The sequence below is a fragment of the Nannobrachium achirus genome (assembly GCF_963921795.1).
Source record: "Nannobrachium achirus genome assembly, chromosome: 2".
In the NCBI taxonomy this organism is placed as follows: Eukaryota; Metazoa; Chordata; class Actinopteri; order Myctophiformes; family Myctophidae; genus Nannobrachium; species Nannobrachium achirus.
This window is the reverse complement of record NC_137811.1, coordinates 58,505,358-58,525,022: the sequence shown is the minus strand read 5'-3', so window position 1 is coordinate 58,525,022 and position 19,665 is coordinate 58,505,358. Positions and strand designations below refer to the sequence as shown.

The 19,665-nt window shown below is 43.9% G+C and overlaps 1 protein-coding gene across 2 annotated transcripts; it reads left to right on the top strand.

The window, feature by feature from the left end:
- Positions 1-7,549, top strand: LOC308302930 (alpha-N-acetylgalactosaminidase-like). Of its 2 annotated transcripts, none has more exons than XM_080747248.1 (9): positions 1-139; positions 945-1,099; positions 1,325-1,465; positions 2,471-2,682; positions 2,944-3,038; positions 3,289-3,450; positions 3,550-3,768; positions 4,326-4,466; positions 4,882-7,549. In XM_080747248.1, the coding sequence occupies exons 2-9, from the start codon at positions 945-947 to the stop codon at positions 5,125-5,127; spliced, it is 1,371 nt and encodes a 456-aa protein (XP_080603374.1). In that variant the 5' UTR covers positions 1-139; the 3' UTR covers positions 5,128-7,549. The 2 variants fall into 2 exon arrangements, with proteins under 2 accessions (XP_080603374.1, XP_080603375.1); XM_080747249.1 differs by having other exon boundaries at positions 3,550-3,747; positions 4,882-7,548.
- Positions 7,550-19,665: the final 12,116 nt, after the last annotated feature.

The following is a 19,665-nucleotide window of genomic DNA, read 5'->3' as shown; positions in this document are numbered from 1 at the left end:
ACTTACAGGAAGAAGTGAGTTTTTAAGAAAATCAGGAAGAAGTCTAGAACGCAGTCAATAACACTGTAATAACAAGAGAAACTACTGATCTAGAACGCTGATATACCGTATCAGTGACCTACAAACTGGAGGCGAACAGGTGAGAATATCTTATTTATCAGGGATTACAAACAACCACTCACCAGAATGAAGCAGACATTGCATTGTAAACAGAATGATTTACACCAACTCAAGAAATGGAGACTTAGATCGGGTGTGTATTTGCATGAAGCAGCAGCACATAATATTGTAGAAGAGCATGCAAATGCAATAGCCATTGCGACAGTGTTTCAGTGTCTAACTGTATATGTACATGGAAACAAAGTGTTTAATTACACTCTTGCTGTATGTGTGTGCGTAGGCGCGCGCGCGCGCGCGTGTGTGGGAATTGATTGATTGATTGAAGACTTTATTAGAAGTTTGCATAGGAAAAGGTAAAGTTTCATGACGGTACAGTTCACTGCCTCACTGGTACAACTACTAAAAGGAGATCCTAGAAAAGCACTTGGCTTATTTCCACAGGATAGAACACAGTAGATATAGTCAGGGGAAAAAAATGGCTTGCTTTGACTTCCTGAATGTGTTTCAGATTGACATTTTTTGCTCAGTTATGTTTGCATGCGTGCGGTGCTGGGCAAATTGATGCTTTCACAAAATATATTTTTTATATATATATATATATATATATATATATATATATATATATACATATACATATACATATATATAAAGCATCAGTAATGCCTATATAACAATTAAGTGGGTGTAAAGGTGTCTTATGACACATCACAATATTATGATATCCGAAAATCCCTGACAATATCTAGTCTTATATCACGATATGGCTATAATATGGACATATTGCCCAGTCACATCATGCAGTAAAGGTGTTCCTCTCCTCTCAGATGGCGGTGCTAGCAGTCAGTTTGCTGCTGGCTGTCCTCTCCCCTGCAGGAGCCTTGGACAACGGCCTGCTGAGGACTCCACCCATGGGGTGGATGGCCTGGGAGCGCTTCCGCTGCGACATCGACTGCAAAGACGATCCCACAAACTGCATCAGGTGAATACAATGTCTGAACAAGATATGTTATCTTGTTAGCCACAGAATTATTATTGATAAAAGAAAATAAATCTTAAGGATTTCCAGGGAAAACATATCTGTTTTAAGTGAGAATAGGCAATCTAATAGCTGTCACATTGTAACCTTGTAGATCGGCTATTTTTTAAATAGGGCTCAAGTCATTCTTTTTTCTCTTTCTTTTTTTGCTTCCTCCCCCATGCACAGTGAGACACTGTTCAGGGACATGGCTGACAGACTGGCTGAGGATGGGTGGAGGGACCTGGGCTACGAATATGTCATGATAGACGACTGCTGGAGTTCCATGACCAGAGACAAAGATGGGAGGCTGCAGGCCGATCCAACCAGGTAGTTCAACTATAGACTGAATCAGTATCACCTTAACTAGTCCTTGCCCGTTCAAACATATGTTCTCCATGGGGTGTGCTCAGTATATGAGGGATTGAATGTAGGAGTCTCAGAAGTAATCAGTGATATCAGTCATCTTTGTATCAGTGATGTCAGACCTCTCCAAATTTGGGCACTGTTTCAGCATGCAACAGTTACCAGAGAGACGCATGCGCAGTACAGGCGGCGGTATGAGTGATGTCAGTTATCTCCAAATTTGAGTACTGTATAAATTACAATGTAAAAACTGTTAAGTTTATTAACTGTTTACAAAATGGAAAAAGATGGACCGTGGCGGTTCCTTTTGTAATCCGTTAATACTAAACGTCTTTACACACAAGTGTGAACACGCATGTGAAGAATACATTAATAGCAAAATATTAATTTACCGGTTGATGCCTCATTCATGTTGTCTATATTTATAACCTTGTTCTGAATTAAAATTGCGTCACTTCATCTTGTAATATTTGTGTTCTGAGTATCATGTATGTATTATGACAACAGTTTGGGGGGAAAAAGTATTAAGGGGGTTCCAGGTGGTACACGGTCACCGCCTCCTAGTAATTCATTTTCAATGAGAGGCGGGCGGCTATTTCGGCCGCACGGAGAAGTTTAGAGGCCGCGAGGCGAGCGGGCGCTGTCCCGTGAAATCCCTGCGAGCGTGCAAGAGATGGAGTGTGTTCATCTTTGTGAAATACCGCGCTGCGTTTACTCACTGAGCGAGTGTGTTTGTGTCTCACTGCGGCGCGGCCACCGCTGATCCCAGCGGGGAGCCCCTGCGGCAACCGCTGGCACGCTGCTCATCTGTAGGGCCCTTTTAGGTGCTTAAGGATTTTACTGTGTCGCTGAAGATATAAATACACGTTTCTCTATATTGGTATTACATACCGCAACAGTGTGACATTGTGAGATGAGGTTTGGGTGATCATGATTATGAATGTAAAGTCACATATTTCTTTCCTCCAGGTTCCCAGGTGGCATTCCAAAGCTGGCGAGGTATGTTCATGACCGTGGATTGAAGCTGGGCATCTATGCAGACATGGGCACTCGCACATGTATGGGCTACCCTGGCACTACAATGGATAAAATTAAGATTGACGCACAGACGTTTGCCAATTGGAGTGTGGACTATTTGAAGTTTGATGGCTGCAACTCCAGTCCTATTGAACAAATGTTGGGTAAGAGTATATCACGTTGAAGCTTATCTTTTCACACAGTGTACAGAATTTGCATTGCATGTGTTGCAGAGTAGCCCTGCTTGAAGCCCACAAGCTAAATATTTCTCTGCCAAGTTTAGAATCCAGGGTTAAAAAAATTGGTACAATGAAATGCAAAACTTCCAGATGGTGGATTGCTAGCTGCAGTGAGAGCATGTAAGGAGCTTATCAATGGAAATAGGGAAACTCACTTTTGCATGTTTCTGTCTTTCTCTCACACAGGCTACCCACTCATGTCTATGGCTTTGAATGCTACAGGCAGGCCTATAGCATATTCTTGTAGTTGGCCTGCCTATGTGGGTGGACTCCCTCCAAATGTGAGTGTTATCATTATTACATGACTGTCTGACTATGACCAAAAGTGCCAATTTATGGCTTTGCGCGACAATTGACAAACAACATCAAACCGATAAAAATGTGTCGCGGAGGACCTATGCTACTATTGTCTCCACGTCTGGTCTGAATACTAATGCTACTATCCGTGGTTCACCATTTCTCACAGTATTATTCCATTTGAATTCTCTGTACCTTTGCCTACGCACTTATAGCCGTCCTTGTTCCAAACAGGTGAACTACTCTCTGCTGGGGAACATTTGTCACTTGTGGAGGAACTACGATGACATACAGGACTCATGGGACAGCGTACAGGGCATTTTTGATTGGTTCTTCACCAACCAAGATTATCTACAGCCAGCTGCCGGGCCTGGAAGATGGAACGACCCTGACATGGTCTGTAGGATTGTTTTGTGATGTCTTTGCCTGCGTTTCAGGGAGTTTCCTACGTTTGTTTTCACATTACCGTTGTTGACGTCTCGTCTCTTCTCTTAGCTTATCATAGGGAACTTTGGCCTCAGCCTTGACCAGGCACGCTCTCAGATGGCCCTGTGGGCTATATTGGCTGCGCCTCTCATCATGTCTAATGACCTTCGAACCCTGAGCAATGACGCAAGAGCCGTCCTGCAAAACAAAGTCGCCATCTCCATCAATCAGGACCCCTTGGGTGTCCAGGGGAGACGCCTGCTGCAGGTGAGGCTTTCTGACAAAATGGTAATTATTTCCCTAATAATAATAATTAAAAAATTACAATAATTGAATAATAAAATAAAAGAGAATAATTGAACAGGAGACGAGAACAGGTGCGCTTCCTCTGTGACTTGATACTGATAACTTGGTACTGATAATTCTGAACTGCCATTTTATATGGTGATACTCAGATTGCATGTAATTGATAAGCTAGCACCTCCCCCCTACACAGGTGGGGATGATTATTTGTATCCTATATAAATGGATTCACATTGAATTGTATCACTTTTTTAAACTTGCTCTGAAGAAGGCTTCACGCCGAAACGCGTCAGCCTTCAGAATAAAATGGAACTTAATATCTGAGAGCCCGTCTTGTATGTTCATTCTGGTGTGCTGCTTTTTCCACTCATGTGGATCCTTGAATTCAGAATAATTGAACACTTGCATGGAGTGGAAGTCTTCAGACAAGCACTTTTGAAAAACTGAGAAATAATTGAGTTAAACAGCAGCTCTCATACTCAGCTGGATAAAGCAAGAGCTAACTTCTTCTCCTTCATGGTTCCCTGTCCAAACGTGTGCAGACCAAGAGTCGTATTGAGGTGTACTGGAGGCCTTTGTCTAAGTCAGCGAGTGCCCTGGTGTTCCTGAGCCGTCGCACGGACATGCCCTACATCTTCCGTACCTCTCTGGCTTTGCTCAGCTACGAAGCTGGCAACTACAAGGTCTGCACAAACCCCACATCTGACCCTGTTTTTATGAATCAATGCATGCACGCACGCAAAGCACAATCACATAGATATGATATGAATGCTAATGCCAGCTTACATACTGTACTTGGTATACCAATATGGACTTACACCACTTTAAACTGGCATTCGTATTTTGGGCCGGTCATTATATGTTTTAATTTTACATTTTTTAAATCTTTTTTTTTTTTTTTTTTTTTTTTTTGCAAAAATAGCAGACCTATAATCTCACAACACGTTATGAGCCTACACCATTCATTGTATGACAAAGTATAGCCTAATATAAGGCTTATGTTAACTCCAAAGTGTTATTTGCCTGAAACACATCTTACTTAAATTTAGGAGGGGGGTTATCTTGTGTGGGTGTTGACATTCAACTGTTTTCTGCCAGGCCTATGATGTGTTCACTGGGAGGACAGTGACAGGGTTTGGGTTGTCTGCTGCCACAGAGTTCTCCGTCTCCATCAACCCATCTGGAGTGGTGATGTGGTACGTCTATCCGGCCAAGCAGCAGCAGCATCACACGCATCCCCAGGAGACGGGAAGATACCCCTACACCCGCAAGAAATATAGGATGTCTGCACTGCAACTGCACAAGGCCCAAGTGGCATCATCAGCTGCCAGGTCCGTTCTCTGAATGAACTGTTGTTCATGGATGTAAGTTTCCAACTTGTGATTTTATCTATTTCTATGTTTTTTTTTATTGAACTTTGTTTTACCTGGCAGAGTGTTCCTGAGCCAGACACAAAATAAATACTGCTACTACACATTTAGTTCAGACTTTTGGGACAGAAAGCAGACCTGTCCCAGACAACATAAGAAGTCTGGATATACAGTAACATAGCAGAAATTCAGAAATGTATTTCGGCCTTACAGTAAGCCATTCATTGCTTTATAAACCAATAGTAACAGATAGTTAAATACTCGAAACCAAACCAATATAAAGATCTGAAAACTGGAGTTAAATGATCCACTTTCTTGCTCTTAGTGAGGAGGTCTCGAGCATCAACATATAGATGTATGATGGATGTTGTTAGGGAGATCTGTAACGTTACCTTTATAATTGTCAAGTCTACTGAAGATGAATGCATAGACACGTTTTCCCAAATCCAGACGAGACATTTAATCCTTGATATATTCTTATGGTGACTGATTTTGTAGTTGTTTTATTGTGGTAGTAGAAATTGAAGTCTGAGTCCATGACTACACTACAAGTAGCTACTGTACTGTAGTTGTGGCAACCACCACTGAGGGGCGCTGTAGGCTAGAAGGTGCTCATTTTACGCTCTGAATGTTTATTTTACTCTTGAGATACAAGCAGTGACAACAGATTAGCCTCCTATACATTTAGCCCAGGGCAACGCAAGGTCACAGTCTATATTGGGTCTTTGTGTGTTTGTATTTGCTCTGGGGGTAAGCCTGTTTAAGACACACAGCAATGAGATGAGGCTTTTAAATCAATACTGGTTTAGCAGGGATTGTAGATTGTATTTACAGTGGTTCTCAAAGTGGGGTCCGGGGACCCCCAGGGGTCCTGGCTGGAACCCCTTCAAGCCAGGAATCCCCAGCAAGACGAGTTAATAGCAAAATCATTTTAACCACTTTAACATGTACATATCATGATGTTCTTTCCTTTCTTTAAATATTTTTACGATTTTATAATTATTTAGTTGTTGTTATTATCTATGCCATGGGTCTTCAACAGGGGGTCCGGGACCCCTAGGGGGTCCTCAGAATTACTACAGGGGGTCCTCCAAATCTTTGAGTGATAGAAACTTTTTTTTCTCCTTTTTTATATTAACCACTTGAACCCTAGTGTCCATATTCTCAGAACTTTAGCCAAAAATAGCAGATCTACAAGCTCATAACGCCACACGCTGCGAGGCATTGTGAGCTTGTAGATCGGCTATTTTTGTCAAAGAGCTTTGGTGTAGAGGGGAAAAAGAGCAGACTAAGTACAGAGGGAAAGGTCAAGTTTATTAAGTATTGACGGTTCAAGTGGTTACATATCTGATAACACAAATTGACATGAATCCAAAATACACTTATGATCGATCGTGCTGTCAAACAATGAAACCATATGAAATCTATGAAAAGGTTGTGGGGGTCCCTGCTTCATCTCTCTCTCAGCTAAGGGGTCCTTGGCCTGAAAACGTTGAAGACCCCTGATCTATGCTGTTGCCTTGTCTGAAGGAAACCAAACAATAATAAGTCTTACCTGTACACAAGATGTAACAATAAAGCACAACCTTGAACTTGAACTTACACTTTGGCTATTCAAAATTAACCGTTCTATTATTTTAATGTTTTGAAAAATCATTACAAAACGTGAAACTTTTCTAGAATCATTCAGAATGTTTTAAACACAAATCTTCTCTTCCTTGTATACATTATTTTCAATTGGGGGTCCTTGGCCAAATGCATATCAATTTGGGGGTCCTTGACATGAACACAGTAGATTGGTGGCTGTGTAAGATTAACCTTGTTTCCAGGAGTCACGAGCATCCTTATCTCTTGGCACAACATGTACAGCACTGTACTCCATGCGCTACTGTATGCATGTACATGTATTGATGATAAACTATTTCAGACACAATAGGTCACACATATAGCGTCTTTATGTCTAATATATCACTATTAGATGTCACTTGTGGGATTGCTGCGCACTTATTATTGCCATTTACAAGGAATGCTGATCCCACCGATTTGGTGCGGGATAGGGATGCCATTATGAAGCACATAGTCTTAAAACTGTGTCAGGTGCCCAGCTGTGTATCAAAATCAAAATGAACAAAGTACGACTCGCTGATCAATAGTCTTCTATACATTGCGAGCAAAAACAAACGTGGTATACAGTAACAGGCTGGTGATGGATTTTTACTTTAGCTGAAATGCATTCATTTTTGCGTTATTATGGTAGTCAAACAGAGATGAAACAGGGTGCATAGCAAAGCAGCATGCAAAATGCATGGTGCCATGTTTTTATTTTCTAGATTGTCAGCGTGTCAACAAACTTTAATGACACGCCTTCAAACATTCTTGACATATTTTCATTGGCAGGACTCTAGAATTATGTGCAGGATGTAAATATGCTGTAAATGAGGTGACTTCATTAAATTGACCATGTTTTTGGTAAAATAAATATCTTCTCTCTCACACTTCTGCCAGTGTGCCAGTGATTGCCCTCCTGTGTGCCAATGTTGGCACCCGTGCCTATGGTTGCCCACCCCTGTCATAGGCTGATGTTCCAAAAGCCTGACTTGACTTTTACAAATAGTGGGCGCGGTGCTCTGTGGCCTTGACTGGCCCGCTGAGGCCCCCTTCTGGCCCATATAGCGCATGTACTCCGCCCACGTCTTTCCCACACAGCCCCTCTTTGGGCGAACTCGGGGTCGGTGTGGGTCAGCGCCCCTCTGCCAGCTGCCATCACTCACGGATGAATCCACCTCGAAGACTCTGAGCACGCTGGGAGTCACGCACGTGTCCTGTAGATTAGCCATTCTCGACCCTTTGAATGTCAAGGACCCCCAGTTTGATACGCATCAGGTCACAGACCCCCATTTTATAGCATTTCTTTTTTAATACTATCTCTGGGACCCTAATCTACACTGTAAAATCCTCACTGTTCATTTAACCTGTAACGGTCCATGTGGAACCCGTCCTTTAGATGTGTGCTCACACTTTAAGTGTTACACAATCTAAAAAAAAAGGTTATGTTTCGTTGTATTTCAGCCTCTTGCTTGGTGTCAGTCACACTCTTGCAAAGTGCATGTTTATGGTTTTGCTGCTCTGACAGAAGGTCTCAGGAAATGGTTAACGGTGCATTTATAAAGCACCTTTATCCAAAGTGCTTCACAATTACATTCACCTATTCACACACCGACGGCAGAGGAAACCATGCAAGGCACCAACCTGCTCATCGGGAGCAGTCAGGGGTTCAGTGTCTCTGCTCAAGGACAACTTTTGACACTATTTAAAGGTGAGCCAGGGATCAAACCGGGAACCTTCCGTTTCCCAAGCGGCCGTTCGTATACCTCCTAAGCCAGTGGTTCTCAACCTGTGGGTCGGGACCCCAAGGGGGGTCCCCAATTTATTTTGGGGGGTCCCCAGATGAGTAGCTTAATGTACAACATTGTTTTCTCACTAAACAGTAAACAAACCTACATAAAGTTTAAGAGTATAGAGGGTATCTGCACATTTCTAAAGTGACAATTTAAGGACTACCTCTAAAAATGGCAAATTAAACATTGGCCAAATTGTCAAATATCAGAGGCAGAAATTGTGAAAATAGCAGATCTACATGCTCACAACGCCTTGCGTTGAACCATGTTATACAAAATGTAATGCCTCAACTCTTAGTGCTCGTCAGGGTGGGGGGTCCCCAGTTAAAATATGAATATTTTGGGGGGAAAAGGTTGAGGACCACTGTCCTAAGCCACTGCCGCCCTCAGGAGCCTCCTCCATACATCACTGCAAAGATCTTCCTGAACTTGGCAGGAAACGCCAATGGCGGGTCATGCACCAGATGCCTCCCAGCAGGACTGTAGGGCCACTGCGCAGCACATGACAGACAACACCGCGTAGCCCCATGTAGCCTGGGCTCCTTCCATGCCGAAGCCGCTCTTTATTGCGCCGTAAAACAGGATCCATGTGGTGTCCATGTCTCGTGTTGCATAGAGGAAGTCACGCAGGTGTTCCTGCTGGGCTCTGAGATGATGAGGGCCCAGCATGAATGGAGAAACTCCACTCAGTGGAAAGAGGCTGTGAACATCCCCGAGCAAAGGTTGTGAATGGTGAGGGAAAGTAGAGCAGAGTTGTAATAACACTGTGATCATTATTGTTTGAGAAATCTAATCTGGATACAACACGGCACAATGCATGAGCCTGTTGATATAAAGTATGCACTCTGTAGTCTGCAGTAGCCACTTTATTTGGTATGCGTACCTCGTAGGTGTAATAAAGCCCCCCTCATCTGCTTCAGTGCATCACTGTCTACTAGTAGCTTTCCTCTTAGCTGGAATGAGTCTGACTGTTCTCTGTCATTAACCACATGAACCCCATTCTCTCGAGACAGAGTCTAAAGGAAGAGGGACAAACCGAGTGGGTGTTCCCCTTTCTTTGATGATGGCTTGCCAGATTGCATGAACCCTAGCGTCCCTATTTTGGGCATGTCATAACAGTCAAACATTCTGGAAAAAAGTATATAGGGTTTAAGGGGTTAACAAGGCGTTTTCATCTACAGAATTGCCACTGGCAATGTTTTTTTTTTTTTTTTTTTTTTTTTTTATCACACTCTACACAAGTAGTTCCCAAAACTCCCAGGATGCCAGAACCATCTCGGCAGCCACCAACAGTCATACCACGTAGCCTGCAAAGTCACTTGGCCGTTCTGATGTTTAGTCGAACTGTAAGTGAACCTCTTCACCCAGTCTGCTTGCTTTATATGCAGACAGAGTTGCAGCCACAAGATGAGCTGTTTGCAGGATCAAGGTGGATCTACTGAAGTGGCTTCTGAGTGTAAAAGCTCAGACTTAAATACATTAAAATTCCAGTCGGTTTGTCAACAAATTATGCAACATGAACAATTTGCAACGCAATCAAATCAGGAGTGCTAATTACTTTCATGTGAATGCGCCCAATTTTACTGTGCAGCAGTCAAAAGCATTACACGGTATGGAAGGCACAAGCACGCCCCATACTGCATTGAGAAGCGATAAGTGATTAGAGGAAAGAGCATCTACTGTATTTTGCTGAGGAGAGGGAGAGTGCACAATTTGGGTGGCAGGCTTTGTTATTGGCAAAGGGGGCCTTTCTTTCCCTCATGTTCCTGTCCGATCAGATGAAGGGGGCATTCTCCAGAAAACTACTGGAGCTTGGCAAAGGCACAGTGCCTCACAAAAACCCCAAACACTGATCATTTCACGGAGGTTCCCCTCGCTTACAAAGAGAGATTGCTCATTGATGGTGTCATCCTTACATCCCAGCTTCAATGATGCCACAACAGTTATTGTAGAGGTCATCATAAAGAGCCTTTGAAATAAGAATGCCCACACCCACGCCACGCACGCATGCAGGCGTGCACGCACACACACACACACACACACACACACATTAACACTGGCAAATTAAATTATCCAATTAGTGTTAATGTGGGAATCGAACCCGTCCACTCTTTGCTGACGTCCAGAGTAACGCAACACTCTGTTTTATCTATTTAACTGTCATTAAATGGTCTCATTTTGCAGGGAGGAGAGAGGAAGGGTTCAGTGGGGTTGGCGAGATGTGAGAGAGAGAGAGAGAGAGAGAGAGAGAGTAGCCACGTAGCCTCTTTCTTTCTCTCCCCGGTGCTTCTTCTCACATCATGTGCTCCCCCTCCCTCTGCCACCCTCCCTCCCTCTCTCTGTCTCCCCCCCTCCCTCCCTCTGCCACCCTCCCTCCCTCCCTCTGTCTCCCTCTCTCTCTCTTCCTCTCCTTTTGCTCTTTTGGAGAAATGCTGCTCATCTTTTTTCCTCCTGTGCCAGGTGTACGGACGGACCACTTGAGCCAAATTTCTAAAAATGACAAAAATGGCAATTGTGTGCTTGTAGATCTGCCATTTTTGAAGAAAATAATAATAATTATTATTATTATAATTTCTGTAAAATAGGCTTTTCTGCCTATAATTGAAAGCTTATATTCGAGATAGACTGTAGGAAACAGGGAGAGATAGATGGGAAGAGACATGCTGCAAATGTCGTCAGGAACGGGACTCGAACATGCGACGCGCCGTCAGGCTATACTCATAGCCTGAGTGCCTGGATGAACCGCTAGGCCAGTGGTCAGACTTCATGGGGCGCTGGTTGCCCCCAGACAGTGTGTGTCGTGGTGTGGCATCCTTTATTTATGGCCCCTAAAGGAAAGTCATCTGTTCAAATAAACCGGGAGACTGTTCCGCAAATAGGATTTGGGGGTTCTCCAGGCTTTCTGCTGTTTTACTGGAATTCCTGTTGGGTAAATCTACTGTTATTGTAGCTGGAAGTCAGTGACTAGCTTCATGGATGTGTATGCAGGGGTATTTCTGTGTGTGGGCGTGCCTGTGTGTGTGTGTGTGTGTGTGTGGGTTGGTGGTTGGTTGGAAACGTGTGTTTGTTTGTGTGTGTGTGTGTGTGTGTGTGTGTGTGTGTGTGTGTGTGTGTGTGTGCGTGTGCGTGTGCGTGTGCGTGTGTGTGTGTGTGTGTGTGTGTGTGTGTGTGTGTGTGTGTGTGTGCGCGTGCGTGCAAGCACTGAAGCACGTGAGCTGAATGACAGCCTTAAGGAGTCTTGAGGAATGGCGACTTCCATAAGGAACCCCCCTCATGAGAAAATAAACAGGTCCTCTCTGCCAGAAGAGCGTTCCACTTTGACCTATACAGCTTTCCGGTATATCCTCTCCTGTAGCTCTCCTAGAATATCCAATATATTTCAAAGACAATAATCCTTACTGCAGTAAGTAATCATAAATGAAATATGCTCTCCTCGTGTGGTTTGCTGTGTTACTCAAGACACCAGGGGGTTTCAATATGTCCATGAGAGAGCCTTCCATTAAGGTTTTATACTCAAGACACTAGGGGTTTCAATAAGGCCATGAGTGAAAACCTTCCATCAAGGTTTTATAGCAGTGTGCGGATGTGATGCTCTCGATGCCCTACAGGGTGCAGTGTTGCCCTAGGACATGGCCGCCCGAGTTGATTGCAGCTGGAGAAAGATGATTGGAAGAGGCTCGGTCCCCAGGTGTTTGTGTATGACAGAGACATTTCTTTCTGTTTGTTTTTTGTGCCTATGCATTGTGTGGCTCTTAATGCGCACTGCCTCTGTCCGCTGCTCCCCAAGCTGAATGCTGATTACCGGATCACCGAGTTCTGATCCAAAACTTCCCGCTGGAGATTAACAGGGGTGACCTTTTTCCGTCCAAGGTAATCCAGCCCATTATTTTGACTTACTGCCCTTAATACAGCAACTCCCCAATGCCTCCCCACGCCCCATGACCCCTTCCAACCCCAGTGACCTACCGTCTGGGGGCACGGTACAGCGAGGGAGGGGCTGGTGATAAGGCCAAGGGTCAAATTTACCATGAGAGAGTTTACCAGTGAGATGAAAGGCTCTCAAGCTCACTATCCGGTGGACCCACTACTGCGGGCCTGACATACAGTTCTGTGTAGGCCCGAGTGCTGCGTAATGGAGCACTTTAAAGATGTTTAAATATCAGTTACTCTGTGGGAAATAGGTTACCAACCATGAAAAGGTGAAAGGTGAAGAGGGAAGACCTGGAAGGTGGATGTTTAGCAGACCTACTTCAAACGCAATAGTATTGTTGTCCTTTAAATTATTTGGGGTAATTGTGCACCATGCTGTGGTTCTAAACACCGATCTCCAAAACCTTTGTTTTTACGCAGACGATTGTGCAGACCATTTAGGCAGTATTCGTGGCCAGATAAAATAAACCCAATCATGGTTGGTTTTATTTTGAGGAAGGTCCTGTGTGACCGAAACATAGATTTTTACAAAATAATTTCATTTTTCATTTTCTTTTCATCGTTTTTAGTTTGGTCTTTGTCCGGTTCCCAAAAAATGTCCTGCCCCCCAAAATGTTCGGGCTCTGAAGTTTGGCCTACATCTGGCCTAGATATGGCCTAGATCTTGGCACAAACCTCTGAAAGTTTGTTGTAGGCTACTACGCCCAGGGTCCCAATGGCCAAGCTTCGCATGCAGGAAGTGCTGTGATTGGCCAGCGGGATAAATTAACTCATAAATAGCACCGCTCACTTCACATTCACAGGTGTTTGTCTCAAAAGTCCATTGAGTTCAATGGCCTTTTTCTGTCGCTTTTCTGCATTGGACAATATAATGTCCAATCAGCCAGGATTGGTCAAATCACAATATGTAATTTACAGTAAATGGTAAGATGGAATTCATCAGGAACAGTACACATCGTATATCCGCTGACCACAACCCGCGACTAGCGTCAGTGAAACCACACAACATTGCACCTATATAGTCTTCTTTCTTCTTGAATGTACTTTTGGGGCTTTTGATTCCCTTCACCATACAAGAGAGTCAGCGCTTTTGTGTGCATGTTGTTTTCAACTAATCTGGAGGTTAGCCCCACACTTAAATGTATTGCTGATAATCTTTAATCTTCTGTGAAACCCACACAATTCACCTTGCTTGGCCAGGACCAATCCCAGAAAATGCACCAAATGGTATACAAGCCTAGCATTTGAAACTCCACTGTGAGCACGTAAACACCATGCCAATTAAACATCTCTAATAACCTATTATATAATCAATTAGGCTGCACAATACACACGCAATATACATTACGTGCATGCTTAACTGGACATAGCCATCGCTCGTTTGCGCTCTTACACTGCAAAACTGTCCCAGCTTGTCCCATCCAGGCCAGTCTGACGGGCCTGGATGCTGTATGCACCATTTCTTTTTAAGAATGAGTGGACAATATCTTTCTTGATGCAATTTCATTTTTGTAATGCATTTCCAGCAGTATTGACAGCCTTAGGTAGCCCCTGAACCACTTCCACCACTCCTCCATCGGCCAGCTGCCAGCCAAGTCCTCCTTCTTTGGGACTGTGCCCGGGTGACTACAGGGACGACTGCACGTCCCAACAGCTCAAGTCTCGGGGCCGGCACTGGGCCAATATGTCAGCTGGCTTCTGGCAGGAGAGAGTAGGTCAAAGTCAGAACCACCTGCCACTAACCGGCTCAGTGGAGCAACATGCAGCATGGTCGCTCAAATATATAGAGCCTTCTAATAAAAAAAACACATGCTGAGTAATGCTTCTGGGCATTAAAAACGACTTAACCCTCTATAGTTTGTTGTACGTCAAATAGCAAAAAATAGCAGCTTGTAGATCTGCTATTTTTGCAGACGCATGCCCAGAATATAGAGATGGGATTTAGTTGGTTATTTATTCATTCATTCACACCAGCCACAACTGCGCTGATCACTGCAGTGGCATGTCCATTGTCCACATAGATTCTAGTATTCAGTGTTGCCAGATTTTGCGAGCGAAATAAGCAACCAGGGCAGGTCTATCTATGAAAACAAGACCAAAAGAAGAAGAAGAAGAAGGCTACGACTATTTTCAAATAACCGAAGTATAGTGCTGAAGTGATCAATGTACAAAATCTACAAAGTAACTAGTAACTAAAGTCTTCAAATCATGTTAGTGGATTAAATAATACACTTCTATTTGCCTCTGAGATGTTGTGGAGTATTGAAAATTGGATATACTCCAATAAAAGTAAAGTAAAAGTACCTCATAATTGTACTTAAAGGGATATTTCACTTTCAATCTTTTTTATCGTTTAATCAGGCTTTTATGAACACCCTGGACAGTTTTTAATTTGCTTTATTCAATATTTAGACATTTGATGTTAATGTTATCAGGAGGCTTGATCCAGGGCCTCTCCCCATACACATCCATTGTAACTTCAAACTCCATTTTAATCATGATAGATTCATTAAAAACACCCATTATTTTTTCTGTTGACTCATACTACCTTACTAATATGTGAGCAGGCCGTGTTTTTTCAATAACTTTTTTCATTTATTTTTAATAATTCTTTGGGAAAATTGAATAAATTGAATACAAAAATTAATTATTAAAAATAAATTAAAAAAGTTAACGGCCGGCTCATGTATTAGGAGGGTAGTCACCAGAAAAAATAATGGGTGTTTTTGATGAATCTAGCATGGTTAACATGGAGTTTGAAGTTACAATGGGTGTGTATGTGGAGAGGCTATGGGCCTGGAGGGCCTACTAACATTTACATCAAATATCAAAATATTGAATGAAGCAAATTTAAATCTGTTCAGGGTGTTCATAAAAGCCTGATTAGACGATAAAATTACCAAAAGTTTTTTTGAAAGTGGAATATCTTTAAATGCCAATGCCCAAAATGGCTCCAATGTAGATGTGCCATGATTTTGTATGTTTTTCTTTACTATGCAATGAAAAAAAATGTTTTTTTTTAATATTTTTTCCCCCACAGAAACAGACACAGTTGTTGTGATTCAGTGGCAAAAAGAATTTTGTCAATCAGACAAATGGTTCCAGAGATAGAGCTGTTTGAATCAAAAAAAGTGTCCATCCACTAGAATGAACACACATTTTCTCAATCAGCTAAACGAGGGAACCAACACACAAACAGAGAAAAGCATCTCTCTGATCTCAGGTCATTTTGACATCTTTAAAAAAAAAATAATAATAATTAAATTTTATAGCCTTTGATCTAAAGACGTCAAAGACGTCATTGGCACACAGGGCCCATTGAAAAAAACAGTCATGAGACGTCATTGGCATTGAGTGAGTTAGGGATATTTCACTTAAAAAAAAAAAAAAAAAAAAAAAAGTTTGGTCATTTTATCGTCTAATCAGGCTTTTATGACGTTTTTTGAAAGTGAAATTTCCCTTTAAGTACAGTACTTGAGTACATTAGTTACTTAGTTACTCTCCACCACTGCTTATAATAAGCAGGCATGGCTACACTGATTCTGTTCTCCCAGTATTCAGTGGTTCACACCCCATCTTACTGATGAAGAGCAGTGCTTCCATCATGGTCGCCCACGTTGATAAGAGGCCACTCTTATCGGAACCGGATGAAAATATCTAGAATCTAGATGGATGGACTTTGTATGCATGCATATGCATATATATGCATTGCACTACTTTGTTTTATTATGTACAGCCCTTTGGGACATGTTTTGTGATTATGCTGTAATAAAAGTTGACTCGACGTGACTTGACTTACATATAGGTTAATTACTTCCGCTGGTGGCGATAAGAAATCTTGAAAGCAACTGCCCTGTAGTTAGTGAATACATCACTTTTTTGCTTGTGCGTGTGTGTGTGGCATAGTGGTATATTTTAGTGTAGCTGCCAGACAACGCCACCAGTGGAATTACGCCACCGGAAATAGTTCTATTATCTAATTCAAATACTTCAAGTTGCAGGACACACAAGTTCGTTTTACATTAAGAATCAAGGCAGAAACGTAATTAACCAAAGTATAAAACAGGCTTTTTATTATAAGTTAGGCAGGTTAAAGTATTCAGTATATCATATCATCATCATTTCTTTTATAGTCAGTATATCATATCATCATCATTTCCTTTACTCACTGTAATGATAATACTGGTAATAGATTTAAAAGAAGGAACAGTGTATAGGCTACTAATGCAATCAACAATAAAACACTTGTGTGTGTCTATCTATGGGCCAGGTGCAAAGGGCAAGGGGAATGGGTACAGGGCAACCGCCCCAGGGATGTGGCTCTCCAACAAATCACAGCAAATCAATATAACCAAAATAATATAAATCAAACACAGCAAACGGGGGGGGATTACCACAACCCTGGGCGGCCGTCCCTGTCCCAATGTAAGGCCCCAGCACCGTGACCTGTGTAATAGAAGAGACAGGTGTTAAAATGATGGATTCACAGTAATTTCAATAAGGAGTTGTTTCCTATTGAAACTAAATAATGCCGTCTATATATATATATTGGCCTGGTGCTAGATAGTTGTCATTAAATCAAAATAAATGAACCAAAATAAACAAAGTAAACTAAATAAATCCAACACAATAAATCATAAAGCAAAAGAACAAACAATAAAGCTGGCCATAAAGCCGGGCTATGGACCGCCGGGTAGGACGGCTATAAGCAGCTGTACAACCGGCGTGTCTTCGTGCCGCCGCCGACACTTTTATGAATGGAGGAAGAGTGGTATGTGGTATCACAGTATCATTCAGACGTGGGCTTTTCTTAACGGCTGGTAACCGCACAAGGTCCGCAAAGCAGCAGCTGCCCTGGCCCTGAAACAGGCAACAAGCGGCCTGGTTAGTTTACTAATTATACTATAAAGTTCACAGAAACAGGAACAGAGAGATGCACAACTCACCACTTAAACAACAGCGGCCGACACGGATGTCCCGTCCGCGCAGCGGCCCCCGGGTATAGCTGTTACTAAACTGGAATAATAAAACAAAGCCCATGTTTAGTCTGGTGCAGACACCAAACGAAACTATACTGCGGAGAGGGAGGACTATAAACCTACCTAATGTGCGTGTTCTTAATCACCGCACAGAAGCGCAGGAGCTCATTGACGAGCGTGGTAGCATCAAAGCTAAGAGACAACAAACGGTCATGGTCAAGTTCACTATGCAGCATATACTGGCGATTGTTTAAGCAGCAAGACAGAGAGACATACCTGGATTGCACAAGACAGGAGCACCGCGATATATATATATATAGCCCAACGGCCAGCGTTTAGAAGCAGTGTTTGCAGTGTTTGCAACACACAATGAGGAGCGTGGCACCAGGTGAGCAGAGACGACTGACTCTGAGAGGAGTGGTGCATTCTATATACTGGTGGCAATCACTCACTGCCGAGTGGGCGGAGAGTGGACTGTGGGAACGAACGCCCATTCTGCTACAATCCACCCCCAACAACTGCATCGTCGTCCCGACGATGACTTACCTATACTCTAATTCCAGGGTCTGTATAATGCCGAGACAGCATTTGATGCTGACGCAGAAGTAGGGGCGGGACCTCTATCCACTGTCTGTGGAAGACGGTAAGGGTTGGAATGCTGTCCCGCTGTGGACCTCAAAGTCCTCCTTTGGGCAGCCTCACTATTACCAGCCATGTCATCCAAGGATCTAGGGAGTGGTTCTAAACTATTAGACTCTACTACGTAGAGGTTCAAAGGTAGAACCGCAGATGGTTCAAGAGCCACCAGAGTAGTGGGGAATACCTCACCATGAGAAGATTCCCCATGCTCTGGACTCACCTGTCGATCATTATCTTGGTTGTCATTTGGTTCATCCAACCGAGAAGGAGATGGGCCTAAAGATGAAGCTACCGGCACTGTACAGTGCTCTTCTGGGTTATCAGGCTGGCCAGAAGGACACCGGGGAGCCCCTGCTGGACGTGGAGCATCCGGCGAGGGCAGATGGGACTGGGGTATTTCTGAATTCAGAATAAACCAATCACCGTCGTTCTGGTCTTCATCGACCAAGGGCGATGACCTCTCGATCCGCTGGTTACTTGGAGGGCTGTTGACGGGAGGCTCTCCCCCAACCCGTTGTTTGAGGAGGGAGCGATGAACATGTTTCACTCGACTAGGTTCCGTCAAGGGTGCGATCGTGTATACAGCACCGCCTGGCCGTGGAGCTCGGATGACCTTAAACACCTCAGAGTGCCACAGGTCGTGAATTTTGTGGCGACCTCTAACGCCCAAGTCACGAAGGTAGACTAGCTGCCCCTCCTCCAAGGATGGATCACGGACCTTGGGGTCATGATGCGCTTTGCGGCGGTTGGCCGCCAGCTTCAACCGTTCCTGTGCCCCCTCGAAGGCTATCTGAAGACGAGTCTGATGCTCTGTGACCCAGCCATCTACGCTACCTGCTACCGGTTCTGGAACTCTCCCGAGCAGGAAGTCCACCGGTAGACGTGGTTCCTGACCAAACATCAAATAGTAAGGCGTCTCCCCGGTGGCCTGATGCGGAGTGGTATTGTAGCAGAAGAGCTTCTGCGGAAGGCAGTCCACCCAGTCCCTCTTACGGGAGGAGGGCAGAGTGCGTAGGAGATTGTGTAAGGTCCTATTAAATCGCTCACACTGCCCGTTACCCTGTGGGTGGTACGGGGTAGTGCGAGACTTCTGGATCCCGTACAAGAAACATAACTGCTGGATGAGGGATGCTTCAAAGTTCCGGCCCTGGTCGGAATGGATACGGCCAGGAACGCCCAGTCTGTAGAACCACTCGTTGACTAGGACTTGGGCGACAGTCGAGGCCCGTTGGTCTCTAGTGGGAATGGCCAGCGTGTATTTACTGAAGACATCTGTTATGACCAAGACATTTTCCACACCTGCCCGAGAAGGTTCCAAGATGGTAAAGTCGACGGCCACAATCTCGTTGGGCCGGGAAGCAAGTAAATGACCCATGAAGCTTCGTGCTGCTGGTCGAGTGTCCTTTGCCACCTGACACCGCTCGCATTCCAGGCACCAACGGGCTATGTCCGCGGACATACCTGGCCAGTAGCAGCGCTGACGCACCAATTCAGTGGTGCGCTCGACACCCTGATGCCCGTGATCCTGATGTAGTTGAGTCAGGACATCGTCCCTCAGAACAGCAG